Raw genomic sequence first — 10,176 nt, 5'->3', positions numbered from 1 at the left:
CATGGCTCATGGATGCTGCTGATGTTTAGTGCCTATGCAAATATTGTCATAATAAAAAGTTTGTTTCTGTTACCACTCTTCTTTTTTGTAATCACATTACTTCCAAGATTTATTAAAGATTCAAGCAAACTTTTTATTTGTTGGTGCTACCAATCTGAAGTTTTCACAAAATGTATGAAATGTATGAAAAGAAACGAAAGCAGCACAAAGTGCATGGAATGCAACAAATGCAAGGAATGTACTATTTGTGATGAACATAAAGACGATGACTGTGGAGCTTGCATTAAATGTGATACATGCAAGCAACGTAAAGAATGTAAGGCAAAAATATGTTCTAAATGTCAAAAGTGTACATGTGATCAATGTCGAAGATGTAAACGTTGTAAGCACTGTACACTTTGTAATAAGTGTAAAAATTGTCCAGATTGCAAACAATGTTTTTCATGCAAGCTCAGGAATAAATTTAAGCTATGCAAAAAATGTATGGAAGAGAGAGAAAATCGCAAAAAGAACATTATAGCTATATATGGCTTCAGTGTCACTGTGCTAATTGCAATACCTCTACTTTTAGTGCTTCACTATGGATCTGACTACATTCTTCTTGTCACTGATATCCATGAAGACCCGCTTAAACTTTTACTAGCACTGGTAGTTATAGTGGGAGTTCCGTATTACTTGATCTTACTATGGGATAGTGGCAATGATAACAATGAAGGCAAAGACAACAAACTGATAGTCAAATTTAAGGATTCAAGTTGGCGGCTTGTGGTTGAGAACGAAAATGATCAATTACCTATTGGATCGCAATTGATCGTAAACCACCAATGATGACTGTGAAAGCTGAAGAGAATATTTACTGGTAGAATGCATGTACAATTTTTTGTCTGTTTTAGCTATTATTTCTAGGTATGTATAGCTTCTTGTGTTGTTTATTATTTAAATGTAATATTATTCCTTAAAATACTTTTTATTTTTGTGTTTAGTTACTTTGAATGAATAAGATTTTTCAAAATGAGCATAAAATTGAGTAAGAATTCAGCATCACCAGTTTAACACATGCATGATAAACTAGCTGTATCAATGGCATGCACCTATAGTGAGGGTATATACATGTACATGTATGGAAGCAATTTGGTTGACAATTATTAAGTACAGTATACCTGTTTGTATCAAAGAATCCCATTTCTTGTCTCATAATAGCAGCAAACAACTACAAAATGCAAATATACTAATCACTGATTAAATGAAAATGGATTGTCAATGTAATTTTTCACCAAAACTAGCTACAAAAGGTCTCAATTTTTAATCTACATGTAAGGCTGAAAAATTTAGTAATATCATGGTACTGTATAAACATATTGAAAGGTATATATTACTGTTTTAGCAATAGTAATATTGAAAATATAGCTTGATAAAACAGTAATTTATGGTATGGTGTACATTTTCTACTGCAAAAATGGCTACACTTATAATTATATCTGTGCTATTTCTACACCATCAGAATGACTTTTCAGCACTTTAGGAAACATTTTTGACACCAAATCGTTGTATAGCATGAATCCTGAAAAGTACATGTACATGTAGATATGCTACTTACTCAAAAGGACCTTTAAGAATAAGCATCATCACTTAATCATTCAACAAATAACATTTGACTTTAAATTTAAAGTATACTATAGTAAGGTATAATAATTTTAAAGAATATAGAGGTATTATACTAAATAATGATGCCAAGCCCTATCTACATGTATGTGTTTAATGCAGTATGTAGAAAATTTAAGCAACTATTTCTGCATCATTCACCAAAATGTATAAATCTAGCTACATGTAGTAGACTTCAAAATTATAATTTACAACTCACGTTTTTCCTTATCCTTGCCACAAATCTCTCTCCAGCTAATGTAAAGCAGATAGCTCTAAACATTGAAGCCAGTGACACTACAAGAAACAAACCAACCAGAACAAGTACCTCTCTACTCATCAACCCTAAGAGAAAATAGCATTAAAATAAATAAATAAATAAAGTAATAAATAAAGTAAATCAGATGATAATGGAAGCCTTACATAAGCTGCAGTGTGGTACTGGGCCAGTGACATTAATGACACCACCTTGAATCTCTTGACTATTGAGAGATGAAAAATATTAGAGAAAAGGAAATTGATAGGAAGAGAAGCAAGAAAAAAGAAAGAGAGAGAAAAATCAATGAAAAAGAACAAGGGGAGGAAGAGAGATAATTAAGAGAAAACAAGCTAACACAAGGGAAAAGTACAAAACAGGAAAGATATATGAAGAAGAGACATTCCTTTTACCATAATGTTTGGTTCTTAACAGCCAAATCAATAACATATCCAAATATATAAGGAATAATTCCTTGAATGGAGTTAGAAATCAGGAGCATTACCAACCCAAGAGATATAAGAGGATACTCCTAATTAAGAGGATACTAACAAGACTGTTTCAATATTTCACGCACTTACAGGTATGGCAAGTTTGACGAGTCGTTTCAAATCAGCTTTCTTTTTCTTAGGCTCTCCAGATTCATTCTCATTCTCATCCAGTATCAGTCTCAGTCTTGAAACGTGTATGAGTCGTCTCATGAAATAAAAACTTGCAAGACCCAGAACTATCTCTAGGGTGGGGCTGACCACACCCACTATACAGAGTATCTTGTACGTAATGTGAAGAGATGGTTCAGAGTCCTTCAGTAGTATCAGAGTTCCTTTAGTGAGGGCATAAGCTAGCGACATTAGAGACAGTGAGATGAACAGTACTTGACAGGTTTTTGCTAATCGCTGACTGGAAGAAACCTTAGATCTGCAATAGACGTCATACATGTACATGAAATTAAATTTTAAATAATTTTAAAAATTAATATATCTATATGTCCATATGCTCACCCACTTGATCAATAGAAATAAACAAACAATAAACAGACTAATAAATATTTGCTAATTTACCTTATTATAGTAGAAGCTGCTGTCAATGTGTATTGTTCTAAATAATAAACACAAGCAATCAGCAGAGGCCCTTTCACAGCTGCTATACAGGCCAGATCAAAGGTAGAGTCGTATATAGAGAAGTGCTCCACGTTATTCTCCATATAAGAGCTATCACCACCAGCAATCCATAGAGAAATAGAGAGCAGAGAGTCAATGGCAATAATAATGGAGGTTAGAGTGGTGTAGCGAAGGAAGGGAAGGTTGGAGAGGGCCTTTGTAGGTCTCCTCTTCCCTTGAGGTACCTCCTGTATGTTGGCTGGGAGCTCCATAGCATCAAACTATGCCTCAATGAAGAGTGAATGGAGTCTACAACACTGCAGAATTAAATTTCAAAATTATGCCACACCCATCTACTTCTACACCCACGCACTTCATTATTAGATCTAGGATAACAAATACGGTTATCTAAAGTAGGCGGGGCTTTTGACTAACCCCGCCTTTAAAAATGGCTGATTTATTAATCTCATATTATAACAAATTTTAATAGCCACTCCTTTTAAAATGGCTGATGAAATGGAAAGAGATCGAGGTGTTATAATTCTTCAGCGGTGGTACAGGAAAGTTCTATCAAGAAGAAAGCTACAGAGGTAATATGGAGACATTCTATAGTTGTTCCTAGTGATATTTTTAGATTCATTTTTGATGAATTGATGAAACGAGAAGATGAAAATCATACAGGTTTGCAAACTATTATTATTTACACTATCAATTATTTTTGTTTAATTTGTAAGGTGTTGAGTTGTTTAAAATTGGTCTGAAAATTCAAAAATTTTTCATCAGTGGAATAGACACTATGGTACATAATTGTCACCTCATATAAATTAAAATTATTTATTTATTTAATTTTTATTTATTCAGAGGTTGCGTCAGTTCTGTACCAGTGTGATAGAGAGCATGAATACAAGTAACGTGAAGAGTTGGTACGTTTCTGTTGCTTTGGATAAAACTCACAGCGTCCAGTGGATCAAGCAGGTTAAATGGATGCTACTATTATCAGGAAAATCCCTTTACAAGTTAAAGGTATATTTTAATTTCTTACTACCACACCTATTGACCATACCCACTTTAGCCCGGCATGCCGCGTGATGATCAGTACATTGAGACGTTCCTATCAATCGTGAGTTGCATCATTATTGCATCATGGTTTTACGTTACTAAAAATAGATTGTGTTATTGACTGATTGTACATTATGGAAGCTGACAGAGAAAGGAGGTAGAATTGTTGTTGTTTATTGTTGTTGTTGTTGTTTATTGTTGTTGTTTTTTATTAGGTACTGCCTTGAAGCCGACGCTAATCAAACTATGCTCTTCGTTTTCAAATCATTTAATCGAAAATAATTTATTCATCTACCTAAAGGTAACCAATCCATATTGCCATTGTTTTGGGTGTGGCTTTTAAATACAACCACACCCCTCACTAATATTAAATACTATAGGATATATTATTGAGTGGATTGGCTCATCCTCGTATTAAGTTTAATAAGAATTCTTTCGGAGCTGCATTGGGGATACGACTGATATCGATCAATGGTTTCGATAATAAGAGTTTGATTCCATTCATTAAATGTATACTGACCATACCAGCTGTAATATATCACTTGAACCTACTCTCACATGAAGTAAGTACATATATATATATATATCATGTACTTATTACTTCTCTCTCTCTCTTTCTCTCTCTCTCTCTCTCTCTCTCTTTCAGATGCTTGATAATTTAAAGAAGTACAAGTTCTTTAGCAGCTGTATATCAATACTGAAAGATGATGTTAATAGCATCATAAAGGATAAGGACAAAACAGAAATACTAGCACTAATGAGTGAGTCAATGCTGTACATGTACATATGTACATAATATATACGTGTATACATGCATAAAAATACATGTACATGTACATATACTATTCATACAACCACACCATTTTTTACATACTTCTTTTTTCTTCTTTTAGGCAATTTAATGCATCTTCAATCTCTGGTAATAATAATAATAATAGCTAATAATAATGTTAATAATATAATGCCAATATTGTTGTTAGGATGATGGTTGTGATGTTCAAGACTCAATTGAGATATATTTGCTGTTATTATCATTCATTAATAAGAAGAAATCAAAAACCACAACGACGACGACATGGCACTTAATGTTTGGATGGATTAACAAACTAAATGACAAAAGGCAAGTATTAATAATAGCAATTATTATGTAGTATTAACTATTCTATATTATATTTAATTTTATATACTAATACTATTTTAGGTTATTGGATTGCTTGCCTCATTTAAAGAAGCAGCTGTCGCTACTTTGGAGGTCTTCGTGGACGAGCAAAATATTCGAGCCACTTTTCTGTATCAAGAGAACAGAAGAAGGGGAAGGAGGAGAAAAGAAAGGTTAGAGTAGAAGTAGATGTACATGTACATACATGTATAAGATGTACTATTTCTTGTTGTTATAAATGTACTTATTCTATTGCAATAAATGTACATGTGTTTTATTATGTATGTACATGTACATGTACATCTTCATAATAATTGTTTAATTCAGTTTCTTTTTTCTAATTTATTTTTAGCTTCGTCTCGCTCTCTGTCAGTCAGAAAACTGTTCTCATCGTCAGCTGCGAACAATAAAATGGCCGACAGAGATATCAAATTAATATTGAGAGCTACTTATCTGTATACCCAGTTGATATCAGTCCTGCCCCAGATGACCAGTGAGATACTGATTGGGTTAAGCTCTGACGGACTTTTTTGCTCAAGATTGTGTTATTTCATGCTCGATGTTCTCAATATTGATAATAAGAAATTAACGGCTGATATGCTTAATGATACTCAGTTAATGTCAGTGTTAAGTCTTTTGTGTGAAACGGCTAATTATTTTCTCAGGTGAGTTTGATACTCTCTTTCTTAATAGTAGTACAGGGTAACTTTTAAGATGGCTAGGAGAGAATTCTTTAGAAAGTTTTTTGACTTTGATCAAATTAATTTTTTTAGAATTTTTGAAGTTGCTCAAAATCAGATCAAAATCCTTGTACATAGTACAAGGATTTTGATCAAATTTTGCCAAAAATGAAAAGGAGAGAATTTGGCATTTTCATAATGTTATTTGATACATATACATGTACTTATGTTGTGTAGAAAGTTTAAGTTGATTCCGATCAAAATTGGATTTTTTACGAATTTTTAAAGTTACTCAAAAATTGGGCCAAAGTCCCTGTACTATATAGTACAGGGATTTCGGCCAAATTTTGCCAAAAATGAAAGGGTGAGAATTCTCAATTTTTATGATGTTATTTGATGCATATACATGTACTTATGTTGTGTAGAAAGTTTGAGTTGATTCCGATTAAAATTAGATTTTTTACGAATTTTTAAAGTTACTAAAATATTTTGCCAAAGTCCCTGTACTATAGTACAGGGACTTTGGTCAATATTTTGGCCTAATTTATTAAAGTTGCATAATCATTCAATGGCTATAATGTATTGCTCTTTCCTCTCTCTCCCTCTCCTCATACTACATACATGTACATGTATAACTACATACAATCAGTGTATTAGATGATAATGAACTTTACGAAGTACAAGAGTATTTCACTCAGTACCAGTTAGGACGGATTACGATATTTCTCAACAACTTGATCTTTTACTGTATCTGGGAACAGGAGACCTTGTACACACCTATAATCGAATCCACCCGTCCCTGTCTTATCTTACTACTACAGAGAAATCAACGGAGGTCATTCGTACCTCAGGATTTTCTTTTAATTAGGTGAGTGGGTGGATCTTACTAAGTTTATGATACATGTACATGTACATTTACCGAGCGTCTGATCAGAATTGACACTACAGTTATTATTTTTATTTTTATTTGTAGGCAGTTAAAACCGTCCAAGTTTGTTGCTCAGTGGAAGAGCCTAAACCCAAAGTCCGTCATCTTGCTTCAGACACTACCCCACACCATCCCACACAACACAGTAAACACAAATAGTAATAATAATGATGGCATAATGTTAAAATTAAAAAAAAAACCAACGATGTTTTATGAAAAAGAAATTGATGCTGTCTGCATACAATAGTGGAGTATACATGTACATGTACATACTGTTGTAAATGGACTATGTACTTTTAAACCACAATGCATATACACTGTACATAGTTATGCATTATATTTATCAGGACACAACCACACATTCGCGTTACATGCATAGATACAAGTTAGTAGACATGGGGACATATGTAAGCAAGCATAATCAGATATAGATAAGAAAAGAATATTTTTATATATTAGTCATAATATTATGTTATATTCACATGTACATATATATTACATCTATGCATTACATTGTAGAGGGTTGAGATATTTTATGAATACATCAACAATGATAAAGCAATGCTTGGAATAGGCTGTGCTCACAACCACACTCCAGCTGCCTACATCACCATACACAGATCAAGGCTACTAGAGGATGGCTACAATCACTTAGGACTCGTCTCCACTGCTCATTTCAAAGGCGTCATACGAGTCAAATTTATCAACGAGCAGGTGGGTGTGGTGGTTTTTGGGCGTGGTCATTTGGTAATACTATTAGGGTCTTGATGAGGCTGGCATTGATGAGATGGGAGTCTTTAAAGAGTTTTTGGAAGAGATAGTGAAGATAGCTTTTAACCCTTCGATGGGTTTGTTTAAGGTAATGATTACTGGTTTATTATTACATCTGTATTATTATTATTATTATTATTATTATCATTATTATTATTATTATTATTTTCTTTTTATTTTAGGCCAATTCTGAAGGTGCTCTGTATCCTTCTCCTACCAGCGAATGTCATGAAAATCATCTGCAGATATTTGAGTTTCTGGGACGAATATTAGGAAAAGCTGTGTATGAAGTAAGTACTATAATGTATATTATTATTATTACTATTATTATCATTATTATCATTATTATCATTATTATTATTATTATTATTATTATTATTATTATTGTTGTTGTTGTTGTTGTTAGGGTATTGTTTTGGATCTGCCATTTTGCATATTCTTTTTACATTATTTGACGAGTCAGTCTCACGGGATCTTGTACAGTTCGCTGGATGAGTTGCACACTCTTGATCCTGAGCTCAGCAAATCACTCCATTTCATCAAGGTATGGTTATATTAATAGTTATAAATAGTTATTAATAGTTATTATTAGCATTACGATGGCGACGTGTCAGATCTGTGTCTCACGTTTTCCTACGAAGAAAATTTCCTTGGAAAAGTAAATATAAAATTATTATTATTATTGTTATTTTTAAATATTTTTTGTTAGTTGGTGACGCATGAATTAATTCCAGGGGGAAGTGCCATTCCTGTTACTTCTGAAAACAAGTAACCATTTTACTATATTCCTCTTAAATCATATATAGTTAAATGCATTATACATTATGCATGTACAATGAATTGTTATAGTTTTTCAATTGCTAACTTCATTATTTTTTTATTTTTAAGGATAAGTTATGTCCATAAGTTGGCCCATTACAAGTTATCCACGCAAATCAAGGATCAAACCGAGGCCTTCGTGAGAGGATTCCAGTCGATCATCAGTCCAATCTGGATGGAAATGTTTACTGCCAGGGAATTTCAACGCGTCATATCAGGAGTTGACACTGATATTGATATCGATGAATTAAGGTGATGAATGATTTTAACACTGATATTGATGCTGATATTGATTTTTGGCTCACACACGTTAGGAAGTGTACTAAATATTACGGCGGCTATCATGACAGGCATCGAGTCATACAGTGGCTTTGGGACGTTCTAAAAAATGACTTTACGACTGAGCAAAGATCCAGTTTCTTAAAAGTAGCATTTAAGTTATATCTTGCTAATGGTAATCACCTTTGAATTTCTGTCTAGTTTGTCACCAGCTGCTCAAGACAGCCGCTGCTAGGATTTGAAACCCTTGATCCTCCTTTTAGCATTAGAAGAGTTGACACTCCTAGTGAAGTAAGATGGACTTAAGCAAAGAGGGGGGAAGAGAGAGAGAGAGAGAGAGAGAGAGAGAGAGAGAGAGAGAGAGAGAGAGAGGGAGAGGGAGAGAGAGAGAGAGAGAGAGAGAGAGAGAGAGAGAGAGAGGAGGGGGAGGGAGAGAGAGAGAGAGGAGAGAGAGGGGGAGAGAGAGAGAGAGAGAGGGAGTGAGGGAGAGAGAGAGGGTGACTTTTATCTCCTATTTGTGATTTGTACGATAGGAAGAAGCCATACATGTGGCTGGGATTGTTAGGACGCTATTTGGTGTAAGGACGCATAAGGACAGACTACCAACCTCTTCAACCTGCTTTAACTTATTGAAGCTACCGGATTATAACAAGAAGAGTGTCTTGAAAGAGAAGCTACTTCAATCGATTACGTCTAATGCTGGATTTGAACTGTCATAATAATAATAATAATAATAATAATAATAATAATAGTAATAATAATAATAGTAATAATAATAATAATGGTAGAAGTAATGAATATATTAGTGACTGTATTTTAAAACGTTTTTAATCATTTCCATCTTTTCTCTCTCTGGCAGCATCCTACATTATTAAAATAATTATGTCATTAATTATTATTAATTGTAATTGTAAATATTATTTCAAGTGACATGTTTTTAACGTTTTGGTTTATCAATTATTTTTTTCACATGCATTGTTATTTAAAGTATGTTTATTGTTTAAAGATGTTAACTATTTACTTTAAATCTTGTCTCAATTTTAGTCACTTCACTTATAAGATCAGTAAGTGCATTAGAGAGTGCCTCCTGGGGGCTGTAATCTGCTGTGGTTTGAATACGAAGTACAAACTTGTGCTCTAACGGATGTGGGACTTTATAACCAGAAAATAACACCTGGGGATCGTTTAATAGCTGACTACAAGAAAATTAATATATTAGTAAAAATTAATAAATAATTCATTTACTGCATAAGTAGGTTTCCCAAGGTGTGGTCTTCCTTGAAAACTGTAAAAATGGCTGCATTTGGTACTTTGGTGTCCTTGGTCACTGTTATCCTATAAAATAGAGATCATTTCATTTCATAAAAAATTGTTTTTCTACTTTTTCTCTCCGTCAAGGAGCAGAAAAGACTCAAAAGTTGCAGGAGCATTCATTTTATGGGCGGGGCTATGATTTAAACCACGCCTTTCTTAATTAAACATTA

At 33.4% G+C, this 10,176-nt stretch overlaps 3 protein-coding genes across 3 annotated transcripts; 1 reads left to right on the top strand and 2 right to left on the bottom strand.

Annotated features, from left to right (window-relative positions):
* Window positions 1–1,006: 1,006 nt before the first annotated feature.
* Window positions 1,007–3,314, bottom strand: LOC105313136 (ABC transporter B family member 1-like). The gene is made up of 6 exons (XM_011406319.2): window positions 2,959–3,314; window positions 2,479–2,815; window positions 2,311–2,429; window positions 2,065–2,123; window positions 1,862–1,986; window positions 1,007–1,210 (listed from the first exon to the last, which is right to left on the bottom strand). Exons 1-6 carry the CDS (start codon window positions 3,267–3,269, stop codon window positions 1,007–1,009), a joined length of 1,155 nt encoding a protein of 384 aa, XP_011404621.2. The 5' UTR covers window positions 3,270–3,314.
* Window positions 3,315–3,484: 170 nt separating this feature from the next.
* On the top strand, window positions 3,485–9,532 carry LOC100632923 (ubiquitin-protein ligase E3B-like). Its single transcript, XM_019997846.1, has 25 exons — window positions 3,485–3,587; window positions 3,632–3,678; window positions 3,732–3,796; window positions 3,859–4,020; window positions 4,070–4,117; window positions 4,165–4,213; window positions 4,272–4,357; window positions 4,437–4,619; window positions 4,703–4,817; window positions 4,950–4,975; window positions 5,037–5,176; window positions 5,258–5,388; window positions 5,568–5,880; window positions 6,545–6,763; window positions 6,869–6,968; window positions 7,343–7,537; window positions 7,584–7,682; window positions 7,777–7,884; window positions 8,001–8,138; window positions 8,187–8,252; window positions 8,304–8,362; window positions 8,483–8,665; window positions 8,728–8,839; window positions 8,894–8,983; window positions 9,226–9,532. The coding sequence occupies exons 1-25, from the start codon at window positions 3,502–3,504 to the stop codon at window positions 9,409–9,411; spliced, it is 3,006 nt and encodes a 1,001-aa protein (XP_019853405.1). The 5' UTR covers window positions 3,485–3,501; the 3' UTR covers window positions 9,412–9,532.
* On the bottom strand, window positions 9,464–10,171 carry LOC100632797 (DNA-directed RNA polymerase II subunit RPB11-like). Its single transcript, XM_003387342.3, has 4 exons — window positions 10,074–10,171; window positions 9,938–10,027; window positions 9,714–9,888; window positions 9,464–9,555 (listed from the first exon to the last, which is right to left on the bottom strand). The coding sequence occupies exons 1-4, from the start codon at window positions 10,124–10,126 to the stop codon at window positions 9,520–9,522; spliced, it is 354 nt and encodes a 117-aa protein (XP_003387390.1). The 5' UTR covers window positions 10,127–10,171; the 3' UTR covers window positions 9,464–9,519.
* Between the last annotated feature and the right edge of the window lie 5 nt (window positions 10,172–10,176).

The sequence above is a fragment of the Amphimedon queenslandica genome, unplaced genomic scaffold, assembly GCF_000090795.2.
Source record: "Amphimedon queenslandica unplaced genomic scaffold, v1.1 AMPQUscaffold_13350, whole genome shotgun sequence".
Lineage (NCBI taxonomy): Eukaryota > Metazoa > Porifera > Demospongiae > Haplosclerida > Niphatidae > Amphimedon > Amphimedon queenslandica.
The sequence above is the reverse complement of the archived record's forward strand: the minus strand, read 5'-3'. Positions and strand labels throughout refer to the sequence as shown.

What these genes read in the sequence shown, in the direction of transcription:
- LOC105313136 (XM_011406319.2), bottom strand. Translation starts at nt 3,269, where the DNA reads ATGGAGCTCCCAGCCAACATACAGGAGGTACCTCAAGGGAAGAGGAGA. An exon ending in GCAGCTTCTACTATAATAAG is followed by an intron (nt 2,816 to 2,958) that starts GTAAATTAGCAA and finishes CGTCTATTGCAG; the next exon opens with ATCTAAGGTTTCTTCCAGTC. An exon ending in TCGTCAAACTTGCCATACCT is followed by an intron (nt 2,430 to 2,478) that starts GTAAGTGCGTGA and finishes CCTCTTAATTAG; the next exon opens with GAGTATCCTCTTATATCTCT.
- LOC100632923 (XM_019997846.1), top strand. Translation starts at nt 3,502, where the DNA reads ATGGCTGATGAAATGGAAAGAGATCGAGGTGTTATAATTCTTCAGCGG. An exon ending in AGAAATACTAGCACTAATGA is followed by an intron (nt 4,818 to 4,949) that starts GTGAGTCAATGC and finishes TTCTTCTTTTAG; the next exon opens with GCAATTTAATGCATCTTCAA. An exon ending in GGAAGGAGGAGAAAAGAAAG is followed by an intron (nt 5,389 to 5,567) that starts GTTAGAGTAGAA and finishes ATTTATTTTTAG; the next exon opens with CTTCGTCTCGCTCTCTGTCA.
- LOC100632797 (XM_003387342.3), bottom strand. Translation starts at nt 10,126, where the DNA reads ATGAATGCTCCTGCAACTTTTGAGTCTTTTCTGCTCCTTGACGGAGAG. An exon ending in CTCCTTGACGGAGAGAAAAA is followed by an intron (nt 10,028 to 10,073) that starts GTAGAAAAACAA and finishes TCTATTTTATAG; the next exon opens with GATAACAGTGACCAAGGACA. An exon ending in AAATTGAGACAAGATTTAAA is followed by an intron (nt 9,556 to 9,713) that starts GTAAATAGTTAA and finishes TTAATAATGTAG; the next exon opens with GATGCTGCCAGAGAGAGAAA.